Here is a 15,863-nt window from a genome sequence, read left to right as displayed (position 1 = left end):
GATGCTTCCTGCCCTCGAACATTGGACTCCAAGTTCTTCAGTGTGGGGACTCGGACTGGCTCTCCTTGCTCCTCAGCTTACAGACAGCCTATTGTGGTACCTTGTGATCATGTAAGTTAATACCTAATAAACTCTCCTTTATATATATATATCCTATTAGTTCTGTCCCTCTAAGAGATCCCCGACTAATATAGAAGGCCTGGTTTCGAAGAGTTCGAGGCAAATCAAGGCGAAACCCACCACCATAGACCCACAGATCTCTCTTGTTCACACTGTTAGGGACATTCAAGGCACCTACCCTGGCCCAGGAGTAGTCCATGGGCACGGTTGGGGGCGGCACCTCCTGGGCAGGTACAATGACTCCATTGGCCACAAGATCTTCGTACACAGACCTGGGAGGCAGGAAAAAAAAGACATCCATGTGGATTTTCTTATTTTGGGCTTCTGTAAGACATCCCAAGAATGCTCTATCTAACCCAAACACTGTAGGTTTTAGTTTACTCTTGCCTGCTGAATTCTGAGAACTAAATGAAAACAAGTTCTAGCCAAGACTGCACCTGCCCCTCTGCTCCCTACTATCTCACATCCCAGTCTCTGGATGGCAAGGAAGGACAGAGCTGGGAGTCCAGACAGGTTTAAGAGATGGGAAGAGATCAGAGGGTATCTAATAACTCTCTATTGATCATAGGTAACACTCTCTGAACACTTTCTTTTTTTTTTTTTTTTTTGAGACGGAGTCTCGCTCTGTCGCCCAGGCTGGAGTGCTGTGGCCGGATCTCAGCTCACTGCAAGCTCCGCCTCCCTGGTTCCCGCCATTCTCCTGCCTCAGCCTCCCGAGTAGCTGGGACTACAGGCGCCCACCACCGCGCCCGGCTAGTTTTTTGTATTTTTTAGTGGAGACGGGGTTTCACCGTGTTAGCCAGGATGGTCTCGATCTCCTGACCTCGTGATCCGCCCGTCTCGGCCTCCCAAAGTGCTGGGATTACAGGCTTGAGCCACCGCGCCCGGCCCTCTGAACACTTTCATGCGGAGCTCTCATCTGTGGCTGCCGCCTCCCAGCCAAATAGGTAGGCTCAGAAACTCAACACGTTTTAACACCAGCCTAGACCTACTGCTTCCACAAACTAAATAAAACAAAAGGAAAGCCAAAGAGAAAGAGGATTTTGAACCATCCATACAGCTGTGCTAGACACCAAGAGGGACCAGAAATATGGGATGTCCCTGTGTGGGAGAGGCTGCTGTCTCAGGAGGAATTTGGAAAGGAGGGGGAGGCCGCCATCCTCCCCAAGGTCCACTTACTGGATGATCTCTCCAAGCTCATCAAAGCTCCGGGGCACAAACACTCCTGCTTCCTTCAAAGCCTGGTTCTTGGCTACTGCAGTTTCGGAAGCCTGGTTGGCACAAGCTCCAGCATGGCCAAACTGGACCTGGAAAGCAAAGGAAAGTAGCTTTACTGCTAATCCCCCAAGAGTGAACAACAAATTCCCAGAGAAATGCCAGCACTGGTCATAGGCTGGCACTGTGCTAAACACTTTACATGAATCACTTCATTTAAGCCTCAGGCAAGGTCACTGAATAGGTACAATAGATGATTTCCATTTTACAGACGAGGAAACTGAAGTACAGAGAAGTTCAGAAGCTTTATCAGGGTCACACAGCTAATGTGCATGGAAGTGAGGATACAAAGACTGGCAGCCCAACCCCAGAATCATCTTCCTTTTTTTTTCCCCCTTATCTTTTGTTTTGTTTTGTTTTAAGACGAAGTCTTGCTCTTGTCACCCAGGCTGGAGTGCAATGGTGTGATTTCAGCTCACTGCAACCTCTGCCTCCTGGGTTCCAGCGATTCTCCTGCCTCAGCCACCCATGTAGCTGGGATTACAGGCGCCTGCCACCATGCCCAGCTAATTTTTGTATTTTTAGTAGAGATGGGGTTTCACCATGTTGGCCAGGCTGGTCTCGAACTCCTAACCTCAGGTGATCCACCAGCCTCGGCCTCCCAAAGTGCTGGGATTACAGGTGTGAGCCACCACACCTACCCCTCCCACCCTTTTTTTTAACTGACAGGGTCTCACTCTGTCACACAGGCAGGAGTAAAGTGATGCAGTCACAGTTCACTGGCACCTTGGCCTCCTTGGGCTCAGGTAATCCTCCCACCTCAACCTTCTCAATAGCTGGGACTACAGAGATGTGCCTGGGAGGCTGAGGTTGCAATGAGCCAAGATTGTGCCACTGCACTCCAGCCAGGGTGACAAGAGCAAGACTCTATCTCAAAAAAAAAAAAAAAAAAAAAAAAAGAAGAAGCACTAGGTAAATGGTGACTGCGTCTTTGTTTTTTCTTTTCTTTTTTTTTTTTTTCGAGACAGGGTCTCACTCTAGTTACCCATGCTGGAATGCAGTGGCGCTATCTTGGCTCACTGCAGCCTCAACCTCCCAGGCTCAGGTGATTCTCCCACCTACTCCCATGTAGCTGGAACTACAGGCGTATGCCACCACAGGTGTAGGCCTGGCTACAAGTTTTTTGTATTTTTAGTAGAGACGGGGTTTCGCCATGTTGTCCAGGCTGGTCTCCAACTCCTGGAGTCAAGCAACTCACCCACCTCAGCCTCCCAAGCTGCTGGGATTACAGGCGTGAGCCAGCGCGCCCAGCGTGACTGTGCCTTTAACCAAGCGATGGAGGAAATTAACACAGACATCTGATGCAAAGCCTTGTCTTAGGATGGGGTGCAGAGGGTAATCATAGTACTATCTAACCTGTTTACATAACACTATGTTCAGGCACTTTTCTAAGAGTTTTACTCATTCAATCTCAGTAGCTATGATCGTTTCCTATAAAAAAGGAAATGGGAGCATAGATGGGTAAAGTGATTTATCCCAGGTCACACAGGTAGTATGTGGTAGCACTTGAACCTACGCAACCTGGCCTCAGCCTGTGCTCTTCACCATGCAAATAGAACAAAAAAATGAAAAGGTTAGGAACTGCTGCTCTGTAAGCAACGGTTGAAAGACACCTTAAAGCGTGGGTTCTCAATGCGTTCTTTGTAGGATTTAATCTGCATCCGCAGATGGGTGGGAAAGAGAAGAAATTCTATATTCAGAAACCCTGGGTTTAAGGAAGTTAAGTTTCTTTACCTCTGGATTTCTCAAAACTAAAACCAAAATTTCTAAAAGGGAGATAAATTATTTAAAAAACAAAACTAAAGGGCCAGGTGCAGTGGCTCACAAGGTCAGGAGATCGAGACCATCCTGGCTAACATGGTGAAACCCCATCTCTACTAAAAGAATACAAAAAAATTAGCTGAATGTGGTGGCGGGCGCTTGTAGTCCCAACTACTCCGGAGGCTGAGACAGCAGAATGGCATGAACCCGGGAGGCGGAGCTTGCAGTGAGCCAGATTGCACCACTGCACTACAGCCCGGGCAACAGAGCCAGACTCGGTCTCAAAAAAAAAACCCTAAAATAATTCAAGGACCCATCCCACCCATGGGGCGATGAGTGCCGGCCAGATACTGAAATGTGAGATGCTCACCCTCTTAGAAGTGTCTTGATCATGGTGGGGATGTGGAGGTGGGGTGGAAAGGTGGAGGGGCTGGTAATGCGAAGCAAGCCAGGAGAAACAATGGGGGAGGCTGATTGATTTTTGGTTGTTGGGTGAGTATGGAGTTGGGGGAGAGCACTCAAGAAGAAAGAGAATCGGCTGGGCGCAGTAACTCACGGCTGTAATCCCAGCACTTTGGGAGGCCGAGGCAGGTGGATCACCTGAAGTCAGGAGTTCGAGACCAGCCTGGGCAACATGGTGAAACCCTGTCTCTACTAAAAATACAAAAGTTAGCCGGGCATGGTGGCATGCACCTGTAATCCCAGCTACTTGGGAGGCTGAAGCAGGGGAATCACTTGAACCAGGGAGGCAGAGGTTGCAGTGAGCTGAGATCGTACCACTGCACTCTAGCCTGGGCGACAGAGTGAGACTCTGTCTCAATAAATAAATAAATAAATAAATAAATAAATAAATAAATAAATAAGAATCAGGGACAGCTTCATGGAATAAGTGGACTGACAAGGCATGGAAAGGAATAGTTTCTAAGACCTATGCACGCCAGACCTTTACAATTACTTTCTCATTCAAGTCATACAACAACCTTGCAGCATCCTCATTTTACAGCTCAGGAAACAGTTACCAAGAGGCTAAATGACTTGCCCAGGTCTACTAATATCTGATTTTAAAGATCTGATCTCGGCTTACTGCATCCTCCGCTTCCCAGGTTCAAGCCATTCTCCTGCCTTAGCCTCCCGAGTAGCTGGCATTATATGCACCAGCCACCACGTCTGGCTACACAGATCTACCAAGGTCTGATTTTAAAGCCTGTGCAAGCAGAGCTCACCCTGGAGGGATGGGCAGGATGATTCTGGACCTCTCCTCCCCTTTTACTTACTTGGAAAAAAAAATAAAAATAAAAAAACCCACACACACACAGAGTTTGTACAAAATGGATATTATAAGCATTTACTGAACTCTGCCCCTTCTTACAGGTAATGTATCTTAAACTCTTTCTGTATCAACATATCAAGTTCCACCTCCTTCTTTGCATGCCTGCCCTGTTTTCCATTAGTTTGTGGATACGCCATGCTGATAGTACCCTCCTGATAAGCATGTAAGTTGTTTCCAGGCCAGGCACGGTGGCTCACGCCTGTAATCCCAGCACTTTGGGAGGACGAGGCAGGCGGATCACAAGGTCAAGAGTTCGAGACCAGCCTGACCAACATGGTAAAACCCCGTCTCTACTGAAAATACAAAAATTAGCTGGGTGTGGTGGCATGCGCCTGTAATCCCAGCTACTCAGGAGGCTGAGGCAGGAGAATCACTTGAATCCAGGAGGCAGAGGTTGCAGTGAGCTGAGATCACACCATTGCACTCCAGCCTGGGTGACAGAGTGAGATTCCGTCTCAAAAAAAAAAAAAAAAAGTTGTTTCCAGTTTTTGCCGTTATGACACTGCAGAGTATTCTTGTACACATACTTTGAAACACTCTGCATGTATACCCATGGGGTAAATCTGCAAAAGTGGAATTACTCATTCAAAGAAGACATGCACTTGACAACTGGACAAATATTGCCACTCTGAGGTGGGCAGGAATCTGAAGGGGAAAAGCATGCATTCTAGGAAGAGTGACAATAGCTTACCGGAAGGAAAACTTTAGGGTTAAGGATTCTCATGATTGCAGGAAGCCTTGAAGGCTTTACCTTTTTATATACACAGCACTAACAGAAGGCCCTACACTCACAGGGTGCTTAACAGCTATTGATAAACTAATTGGGTGATGAGTGGTTGTTTCCTTTTTGAGATGGAGTTTTGCTCTTGTAGCCCAGGCTGGAGTACAATGGCCCGATCTCAGCTCACTGCAACTTCCAACTCCCGGGTTCAAGTGATTCTCTTGCCTCAGCCTCCTGAGTAGCTGGGATTACAGGCATGTGCCACCATGCCCGACTTGTTCTGTATTTTTAGTAGAGATGAGGTTTCTCCATGTTGGTCAGGCTGGTTTCGAACTCCCAACCTCAGGTGATCCTCCCACCTCGGCTTCCCAAAGTGCTGGGATTACGGGCATGAGCCACCATGCCCGACTTTTCCTTCAATTTCATCATCATCATCACGTGGGCCACCTTCAAGGTGGTAGAGGGTTCTCTAAGCTGAAGTACAGGGGCTGAAGTCTGGTGTATGATCCCCCAGCAGAAGACAGATAGCTCAGAAGCTTAGCAGCTAGCAGAAGCCTAAGGAGTGTTTATACTCAACAGTATCAGGTGCCGCCAGGCACTTTCACATACATTTTATCATTTTAACACATGAAGAACAAACCTTTCCTTCTACCACCTCTCCCCACACAAAACATTTCACCAAGTCCCACCCAGCTGAGCTCAGGCTATGTCCTTCTCCCTCCTCAGCCTCCTTTCCATCAGCAAAGCCCTTCTCATCCCCTAAACTACAGTTCAAACATCAACTTCTCAGGGAAGCCATCTCAACTTCTCTAGACAGCTGGTTGCTACCTACGCCAAGCAGAGACTCAGAGCCTGATTCTGGCTTTAATCTGCTTATAAATTGGTCTCCTCCAACTGGATGAGAGCAGGACCCTGGCTGGACTTTTGCAGTAACCAAGCAAGTAACAAACGTTTCTTGAAGGAACTAGCTGCTTAATAAGATGACTACATGGTTCACCTCAAATGCCCCCTTGCAATCCCCACTCCCAGCCCGGGAGTGACCCGTCTCAGCCATACCTCAGAGGAGAACATGGTGGCACAGGTCCCAATGCACCAGCAGACGATGGGCTTGGTGAGGCGGCCCTCCTTGATGCCCCGGCAAATCTTATATTCCTCAGTGCCCCCAATCTGCCAAGGAAAGGGGAATGAGAAAAAGCCAAGTTAGTGGAGCCCATCCTGACGTAAAAACTGGATAGAAAATGGAGGGACATGGGCTTTGGCCAAATAAAAGTTTAGTTTCAGCCTGGATACAAGGAGGATTTCTAAAGGAACAAACAGCAGGTCTCCTAGAGGAATCTCTGGGACTCCCCCTTCCTGATCTAGAGCTATAACATGATTTAGGATTAGACCTGCCTTCAGAGGTGCAAACAAGGGGTGGAGTTAAGGGACTCCCACATTTTTCAGTATTTAGAAATTTTTTTTTAACTGTTCTATCCAAAAGTCATCAAATTTTTTAAAAAGCGGTTTTTTTTTTTTTTTTTTTTTTCCCAGAGTCTTGCTCTGTCTCTCAGGCTGGAGGGCAGTGGCATGATCTCTGTTCACTGAAACCTCTACCTCCTGGGTTCAAGTGATTCTCCCACCTCAGCCTCCTGAGTGGCTGGGATTACAAGTGCGTACCACCACGCCTGGTTAATTTTTATATTTTTAGTAGAGATGGGTTTTCACCATGTAGGCCAGGATGGTCTAGAATTCCTGATCAAGTGACCCACCTGTCTCAGCCTCCCACAGTGCTGGAAGGATTACAGGTGTGAGCCACCATACCTGGGCAAAAAAATGCACTTTTTACTCCAGCTTTCCACTGCGCACCAGGTAGAGACCACGGCCAGCCAGAGCAGAGCTTCTCTCTTACTGGCGCTAAAGTCTGGGACACTGGGAGGTAAGAACTCCTTTCTCTGTAACATAAATGGCAGTACTAATAGTGACAACCTTGAGGCCCCAGCATCTAGAGGGTGGGATTACCAGGGACTGTCTCTTTAAGTTACATGTAACCAAAATATTTAAATTTTTTGAAAACTGAGATCATGCATTACAGTTTTAAAATCACACATATATATATATTTTGAAGTAACTCACCTCTCCAAGAACCACAATCATTTTGACTCCTGGAGTGTCCTGATAGCGTAACACATGATCCATGAATGTGGAGCCTGGATACCTGTTGAGAGCAGGGAGTATCAGGATACGGGATCAGGAGGAGGCATGGGAAAGTGTGTACAGGGTTAGGAAGCACACTTGTACCGGGAACACTGGATTTTGGGGGGGTGTGGATGGCCAGTAAGGGTCCAGAGATGCCCCAGCAATAATGGAGAAGGGTAGGAGGGCGAAGGTAGCAAATGGAGCAGAAGGGAAGAAAGAGGAGGGAAGGAGTTGGAGCTATCTAACTCGCAAAGGAAAAGACGGCACAAAATAAGCCCAGAGAGGTTCACTCAGCCGTAAGAGATGACCGAGAAAGCACACCCTGGTGCAGTTGTTTTAAAATACATCCACAAATTCCGGCCAGGGGCAGTGGCTCACGCCTGTAATTCCAGCACTTTGGGAGGCCCAGGAGGGTAGATCACCTGAGGTCAGGAGTTCCAGACCAGCCTGGCCAACATGGTGAAACCCTGTCTCTACTAAAAATACAAAAATCAGCCAGGTGTGGTGGTGAGAGCTTGTACAGTCCCAGCTACTCGGGAGGCTGAGGCAGGAGGATCGCTTGAATTTTTTGATCGTCTCAAAAAAAAAAAAAATCTAAGAACACATACATATTTTCTTTCTTTTTGAGATGAAGTCTTGCTCTTTTACCCAGGCTTGAGTATAGTGGTGCAATCTTGGTGCACTGCAACCTCCGCCTCCCAGGTTCAAGCGATCCTCCTGCCTCAGCCTCCGGAGTAGCTGGCACTACTGGCACATGCCACCACATCTGGCTAACTTTTTTTGGTAGAGATGGGGGTCTCACTGTGTTGCCTCAGCTGGTCTCCAATTTCTGGGCTGAAACAATCCTCCTACCTCAGCCTCCCAAAGTGCTGGGATGACAGGCATAAGCCACTGTTCTAGGCCTCTTCATGTCTTTTGATATGATCATTATAAATCTAAGAAGACAATCTAAACAAGCAGCATTTCCTAGACTTATTCCCGGAGCCTTTGGTCAGGCAGTACCCAAGGACTGGGGATTCCCAGGCCACACCCCTAAAGACCTTGGTGAGAGTTCTTCCTCACCCAGGCATCCTACTGGAAATCATGTGGTACAGCCAGGCAGACGGACAAGGTGACTCTATCTCAACAGCTTTTGGTTTCCAAGCCTGACAGCAGTGGTAACAGTAGGAATAATAAACAATAATGGCTAACATTTATTCTGGACTTACCAAGTGCCAGACGTTACTCTAAGATATAATACTCTATTCATGACCTACTGATCAGTGTTCCCATTAACAAAAATAATGAGGATACTAGTATTAACTACCATAAAAACTCACTGAGCACCTGCTGAGAGCAGGCCCTGGCTCAGACACTTCCATGTATTACACCTCATTTATTCCGCCAGTGACCCCATGAGGTGGGGGTATTATTTACCCATTTGATGGAGGTCTAGGGAGGTTAAGTAACCGGCCCCCAGGATGGCCCCTGCCACACACCCCCTACTAAAGAGGGAAAATGGGATTTGAACCTCTTCAATCCAATTTCAGAACTGGCCCTCCTAATCACTGCACTCTGCTGCCTCCCTGTGGCCAATCACAACAAACAAAATTATCCCCAAAGCCCAGTCGCCTCTCCCGCACATTGCCCTGTTCTGTGCTTTCGGATTTCATGCTCTGTCAGTCCTGAGACAAGAGCAGTGATGCCCCATTGTTTAGATTTCAGCAGCATTCCTGTGGGCCTGGAACTCAGGGGCAGCAAGCGGCCTGCAGGACAAAGCGTCACCTCCTAGCCTGCTGCTCTCAATGTGGGAAGCCCCTCCTTGGCTTCCCAGGTGATTACCTGTCCCCACCAATGGCCACACCCTCATAGACGCCATCCGTGGTCCGAGAGATGATATTGTTGAGCTCGTTGGACATGCCTCCAGAACGTGAGACATAGGCCACGCTGCCTGGGCGGTACAATTTGGAGGCCAGGATGTTGTCCAGCATCCCACCCGTGTTCCCAATTTTAAAGCACCCAGGCTTGATGCCTCCAACCTGTGGGGGCAGAAACCACAATCAGGGAGGAAGGTGACTTCCAGATTCACCACAAAGAATCACTAAGCCCCTGCATTACTGCCCAGCCCTCTCTGGCCAGGCTGGGGAAAGAATGACGAAGAGGAATCACACTTGCCCATTGGGTTTCCCGCTTAGGAAAGTCTCCTCTCTCTCAAGAGACATTATACAGAACAAAAGACAGCCTTATTTGTAAAACATGGCTCACTAATTCAGGTTCAGATACGTATACTCAGCCCGGCACAGTGGCTCAGGCCTGTAATCTCAGCTCTTTGGAAATAAATACTAGCTTCAACTTTTTAATACAGTAAGAAGTAAAAATAAGCCAGGTGTAGAGGAACACCTCTGTAATCCCAGCTACTCAGGAGGCTGAGGCAGGGAGACTGCTTGAGCTTAGGAGCTCAGGGCTGCTGAAGTGTGCTATAACCCCACCTGTGAAAAGCCACTGCACTCCGGCAACACAGTGAGACCCTGCTTCTTAAAAAAACAAACAAAACATCATTCAAAGAACAATTTCAGCCAGGCATGGTGGCTCACGCCTGCAATCCCAACACTTTTGGAGGCCGAAGTGGGCAGATTACCTGAGGTTGGGTTTTTGAGACCAGCCTGGCTAACATGGTGAAACCCTGTCTCTACTAAAAATACAAAAATTAGCCAGGTGTGGTGGTTCACACCTGTAGTCCCAGCTCCTCAGGAGGCTGAGGCAGGAGATTTTCTTGAACCAAGGAGGCAGAGGCTGTAGTGAGCCAAGATTGTGCCACTGCACTCCAGCCTAGGTAACAGAGCAAGACTCCATCTCAAAGGAAAAACAAACAAACAAAAAAAAAACAAAGGCCAAGCACGGTGGCTCACGCCTGTAACTCCAGGACTTTCGGAGGCCGAGGCAGGTGGATCATTTGAGGTCAGGAGTTCGAGACCAGCCTGGCCAACACGGTGAAACCCTGCCTCTACTAAAAATACAAAAATTAGCCGGGCATGGTGGCAGTCGCCTGTAGTCCCAGCTACTCAGGAGGCTGAGGTAGGGGAATTGCTTGAACCCAGGAGGTGGAAGTTGCAGTGAGCCAAGATTGCACCACTGCACTCTAGCCTGGGCAACAGAGTGAGACTCTGTCCCCCCCTACCCTCCAAAAAAGAATAATTTCTTCTTATATGAAGACTTTGGGCCACCAGGCAGTTTATTCTTTGGTTTAGCAAAGACTATGCTATGGTTGTATGAAGGTAGACAAATACTAAAAAATTACTCATTAGCTCCTTGAAACCATAAAGGTGATATGGACTAGGGAGAGAGTCCTTTAAAAAAATACCCAGGAGGCAGAGGTTGCAGTGAGCTAAGATCATGCCACTGCACTCCAGCCTGGGCAACAGAATGAGACTCCATCTCAAAAAAAAAACAAAACCAAAAAACAAAAACTAAAACTAAAAATGGGCCAGGCACGTTGGCTCACACCTGTACTTCCAGCACTTTGGGAGGCTGAGGTGAATGGATCACCCGGTGTCAGGAGTTTGAGACCAGCCTGACCAACATGGTGAAACCCCGTCTCTACTAAAAATACAAAAATTAGCTGGACATGGTGGTGGGTGCCTGTAATCCCAGCTACTTGGGAGGCTGAGGCAGGAGAATCACTTGAACCCGGAAGCGGAGGTTGCAGTGAGCCAAGATCACACCATTGCACTCAAGCCTAGGCGTTGCAGGGAGACTCTGTCTCAAAAAAAAAGCTAAAAATGGACAGACTGATTTTCAACAAATACTTCCGGAACCTTCTCAACCTAGGAGGGAGATAGAAGAGTCAAAAAGTAAACTTCCTAAGGGCATTGAACTTCATAAGATAGCATCGAACGTAAAAGGCTTTCCGGACAGGAAGCTCACAGTGGCAGGTCCGATGATGGTCACTCCCTTCTGGTCCGCCTTCTTGATCAGCTTTCTCGTGAGGGCCTCAGGGATGCCTTCGGCTATGATGGCGATGGTCCGGATCTAGAGGATGACAAGAGTCCCTTCCCGTTAACTTTCTGTCTCAGAAAGGGCAACAAGACAGAACCATTCAAGGGCCCACCTCCCATTCCCCATGTCCCCTTCCAGGGTCCAAGAACAAAGTAATGTTAACAATATGCATGTCACCCGGGCGCGGTGGCTCATGCTTGTAATCCCAGCACTTTGGGAGACCAAGGAGGGTGGATCTTCTAAGGTCAGGAGTTCAAGACCAGCCTGGCCAACATGGCAAAACCCCGTCTCTACTAAAAATACAAAAATTAGCTGGGCATGGTGGTGCGCACCTGTAATCCCAACTACTAGGGAGGCTGAGGCAGGAGAATCGCTTGAGCCCAGGAGGTGGAGGTTGCAGTGAGCTGAGATGGCACTACTGCACTCCAGCCTGGGCAACAGAGCGAGACTCCATCTCAAAAACAAAAACAAAACAAAACAAAAAAACAAAACCAATATGCATCTCATTCTTCCCACAGTCCTCTGCTCCTGATCACTCTAACCATCTCCTGAAAACACAGGTGGTGGATAGCTGAAACTGATCTCCACTAGCTAACGCCGCAGTGATCCACCCAACAGAGGCAGATATTTCGGAATCCCTGCTAGTCATAGCAGCTATGTTCACTCTCACCCAAAAGCTCACACCCTCCTGTTGTCTACCTGTTCCTGTGCCTGCTCATAAAGCAGCTATCTAAGGCTTCTCCCCATGGTACCCTCCGAGTCTTGTCACCATCCCCATAGGACAGGGTCAGCGTTTAAGAGAAATGAGCTGCTTCTACACTCAGCCCAGAGACGGGGTGGGAGGGGCATGGGACGGATCCAGGAATCATCTCTCTTTGGCTCTAAACCAGGGCCAGCAAACTTCTATAAAGGGTCAAGATAGTATTGTAGGGGCCAGGTGGAGTGGCTCACGCCTGTAATCCCAGCACTTTGGGAGTCTAAGGCAGGTGGATTCCTTGAGCCCAACAGTTCAAGGCCAGCCTGGGCAACACAGGGAGAGCCATTAGCTGGGCATAGTGGTGCATGCCTGTAATCCCAGCTACTCAGGAGGCTGAGGCAGGAGAATCACTTGAACCTGGGAGGCGGAGGTTGCGGTGAGCCGAGATCGCACCACTGCACTCCAGCCTGGGCAACAAGAGCAAAATTCCATCTCAAAAAACAAACAAAAAACAACCCTAAAACTAGGTGATGTGCTAGGTTTTGCCTTGGGCTGCAGTTTGCCAACTGCGCGGTGGCTCACGCCTATAATCCCAACATTTTGGGAGGCCGAGGCGGGTGGATCACCTGAGGTCTGGAGTTCGAGACCAGCCTGACCAAAAAGGTGAAACCCCCCATCTCTATTGAAAATACAAAAATTAGCCAGGCATGGTGGCAGGCGCCTGTAGTATCAGCTACTTGGGAGGCTGAGACAGAAGAATTGCTGGAACCCGGCAGGTGGAGGTTGCAGTGAACCAAGATCTCACCACTGTACTCACTCTAGCTTGTGTGATGGAGAGACTCCATTTCAACAAATGTGTTTTCTTTTTCACTTCCTCTAGATATTGAAACAATTTTATGTTCTCCGGTCATAAACTCAGATAAGCCAGTCTGGGATCACGTGATAATTTTCAACAAAATAATCAATATCCTAATTTTATTTTAGTTTTTTTGAGATGGAGTCTCACTCTCGTTGCCCAGGCTGGAGTACAATAGCACCTTGGCTCACTGCAACTTCCACCTCCCGGATTCAAGTCATTCTCCTGCCTCAGCCTCCCAAGTAGCTGGCACTACAGGTGCCCACCACCATACCTGGCTATTTTTTTTATTTTTAGTAGAGGCAGTGGCTAGGCTGGTCTCGAACTCCTGACCTCAAATGATCCACCCATCTTGGCCTCCCAAAGTCCTGGGATTCCAGGTGTGAGCCACCGCACCCAGCCTCAAACCTGCACCTTCTGATGCAATAGTTCTACTTCTAGAAATTTATGCTTAGGGAATAATTAAGGATATAGGCAAATGTTAATCCGAGATTGCCCATCACAAGATTTGCAAAAGCAAAAGTGATGCTGCTAGTAAATGCTTATTGATGTGGAAAGAGCAACTGAAGAAAGCAGATTATATGAGTGGCATACAGTATTATTCCCTTTGTTCAAATCTAGAAAAAGGTGTAGATAAGGACACATTCTCATAGTAGCAGTCATGTTTTTCTGAAATGGGACCTCAAGTATTTATTTTCAACAAAACAATATTTATCAGTATTCTGAAACTGTTCTATAATAAATATATAATTTTTTTTCATGAAATGTTGGAGTCTCTCTGGGCCTCCTCTGGCTTAGGAAGCTGATAGATTAAAAAAAACCAAAAAATTAATTAAAATAGGCGGGGTACAGTGGCTCACTCCTGTAATCCCAGCACTTTGGGAGGCCAAGGTGAGTGGATCACTTGAGGCCAGAAGTTCAAGACCAGTCTGGCCAACACGGTAAAACCCCATCTCTACAAAAAAAAAAAAAAAAAAAAAAGCCAGGTGTGGTGGCATGTGTGCCTGTAATCCCAGCTACTCGGGAGGCTGAGGCACGAGAATCACTCAAGCCTGGGAGGTGGAGGCTGTGTGACAGAGTGAGGCCCTGTCTCAAAAAATAAATAAATAAATAAATAAAGTGCTTTAATCCTGATTTGTTTTTGCTTTTGTTTTTTTGTTTTTGAGACAAGATCTGGATCTTGCTCTGCTGCCCAGGCTGGAGTGCAATGGCATGATCACAGCATGCTGCAGCCTCAACCTCCTGAGCTCAAGCGATCCTCCTACCTCGGCCTCCCTAGTAACTGGGACCAGTGAGTGCCACCATGCCTGGCTAATCCTTTTTTAAGCAGAGACAAGGTCTTGCTGTGTTGTTCAAGTTGGTCTCGAACCCCTAGCCTCAAACAATCCCCCCACCACTGCCTCCCAACAAACACAAGCCACAGCATCCAGTCAATCCTGGTTTTCAAGCCAGTTATGGATAGCACAGAGAGGATATAGTGGGGGTGGGGTGGAGCCTGAGCCGCCTCATTTATTTATTTAACATTTATTTATTTATTTATTTATTTATTTATTTATTTATTTAGAGTCTCACTCTGTTGCCTAGGCTGAAGTGCAGTGGTGTGATCACAACTCACTGTAGCCTTGACCTCCCGGGCTCAAGTGATCATCCTGCCTCAGCCAGCACATGCCACCATGTCCAGCTAATTTTTTTTTTTTCTTTTTTTGTAGGGACAGGGTCTTGCTTTACTGGCCTGCTGGGCTCAAGCAGCCTTCTTGCCTTGACCTCCCAAAGTGCTGGAATAACAGGCACAAGCCACCATGCCCAGCGTATATTTTATTTTACTTTATTTAATGTTTTTAAAGACAGGGTCTTGCTTTGCCACTCAGCCTGGAGTGCCATGGAATGATCATAGGTAACTGCAGTATTGAACCCCCGGGAGATAAATCGATCCTCCTGCCTCAGCCTCCTGAGTAGCTGGGACTAACAGGTGTGAGTCACCATGCCTGGCTGGACTAATTTTTAAACTTTTTGTAGAGAATGGGTCTCGCTTTATTGCTTAGGCTGGTCTTGAGCTCTTGGCTTCAAGCAATCTTCCTGCCTCTGCCTTCCGAAGTCCTAGGATTACAGGCATGAGTCACTGTCCCAGGCCTGAGCAGCCTCTTTGTAAGCCCAGGTAAGCAGCCCCTGCCCAGACTGACCTGCCCTGGGTCACTATTCTGACTTCTGAAGATCACGTGTCTCCAACCATTTCTACCCAAATCACTGGCTACTCCCAAATCTCCAGCCCTTTGTCCCAGGCAGCAGTGACAGGACATCATATAGGAGCCATTCCTGCTTCCCCAACCTCCGCCCCCGAGGGCCCAGTGATCTATCTACCTGTGCATAGTTCATGTCCCCACCCCCGCCCCCCAGAGCCCACCCAGTGATCTACCTGCACATAGTTCATGTCCCCAACCCCCACAGCCCAGTAATCTACCTGTGCATAGTTCATGTCCCCGCCCCTGCCCCCCAGAGCCCACCCAGTGATCTACCTGCGAATAGTTCATGTCCCCACCCGCACCCTCCAGAGCCCAGTGATCTACCTGCAGATAGTTCATGGTCCCCACCCCCCACCCCCCAGAGCCCAGTGATCTACCTGTGCATAGTTCATGGTCCCCACCCCCACCCCCCGCCCAGTGATCTACCTGCGCATAGTTCATGGTCCCCATCCCCTATCCCCCAGAGCCCAGTGATCTACCTGCGCGTAGTTCATGGTCTCCATGGTGCTGTCATAGGCAGAGCGGAGAGAGGCAAAGTTGATAAGCACATCTACTTCTGGGTGCTTCCTCATGGCATCAGCCATGTTCTTGAAGACAGGGATCAGGATCTCCTTGTGCCCCCAGTAAAACTTCTGCTTGTGGTCCCCACTGTGAGAAAGTAAAAGAATTAGGACATCCTCAACCTATCAGGACTGGGGAAGGGGAAGCTGAGG

At 48.1% G+C, this 15,863-nt stretch overlaps 1 protein-coding gene across 5 annotated transcripts in view; it reads right to left on the bottom strand.

The window, feature by feature from the left end:
- ACLY (ATP citrate lyase) overlaps positions 1-15,863 on the bottom strand; it is a 63,050-nt gene that overhangs the window by 9,063 nt on the left and 38,124 nt on the right. For all 5 annotated transcript variants that reach the window (XM_037993545.2, XM_037993542.2, XM_037993543.2 and 2 more), the window contains 7 exons: positions 15,630-15,798; positions 11,286-11,390; positions 9,204-9,400; positions 7,320-7,401; positions 6,264-6,374; positions 1,300-1,427; positions 299-392 (listed from right to left, as the gene is read on the bottom strand). In XM_037993545.2, the coding sequence (XP_037849473.1) occupies positions 299-392; positions 1,300-1,427; positions 6,264-6,374; positions 7,320-7,401; positions 9,204-9,400; positions 11,286-11,390; positions 15,630-15,798 (886 nt within the window). The remainder of the gene's footprint in view (positions 1-298; positions 393-1,299; positions 1,428-6,263; positions 6,375-7,319; positions 7,402-9,203; positions 9,401-11,285; positions 11,391-15,629; positions 15,799-15,863) is intronic.

This window comes from Chlorocebus sabaeus, chromosome 16 (assembly GCF_047675955.1).
Source record: "Chlorocebus sabaeus isolate Y175 chromosome 16, mChlSab1.0.hap1, whole genome shotgun sequence".
Classification (NCBI taxonomy): domain Eukaryota; kingdom Metazoa; phylum Chordata; class Mammalia; order Primates; family Cercopithecidae; genus Chlorocebus; species Chlorocebus sabaeus.
The sequence above is the reverse complement of the archived record's forward strand: the minus strand, read 5'-3'. Positions and strand labels throughout refer to the sequence as shown.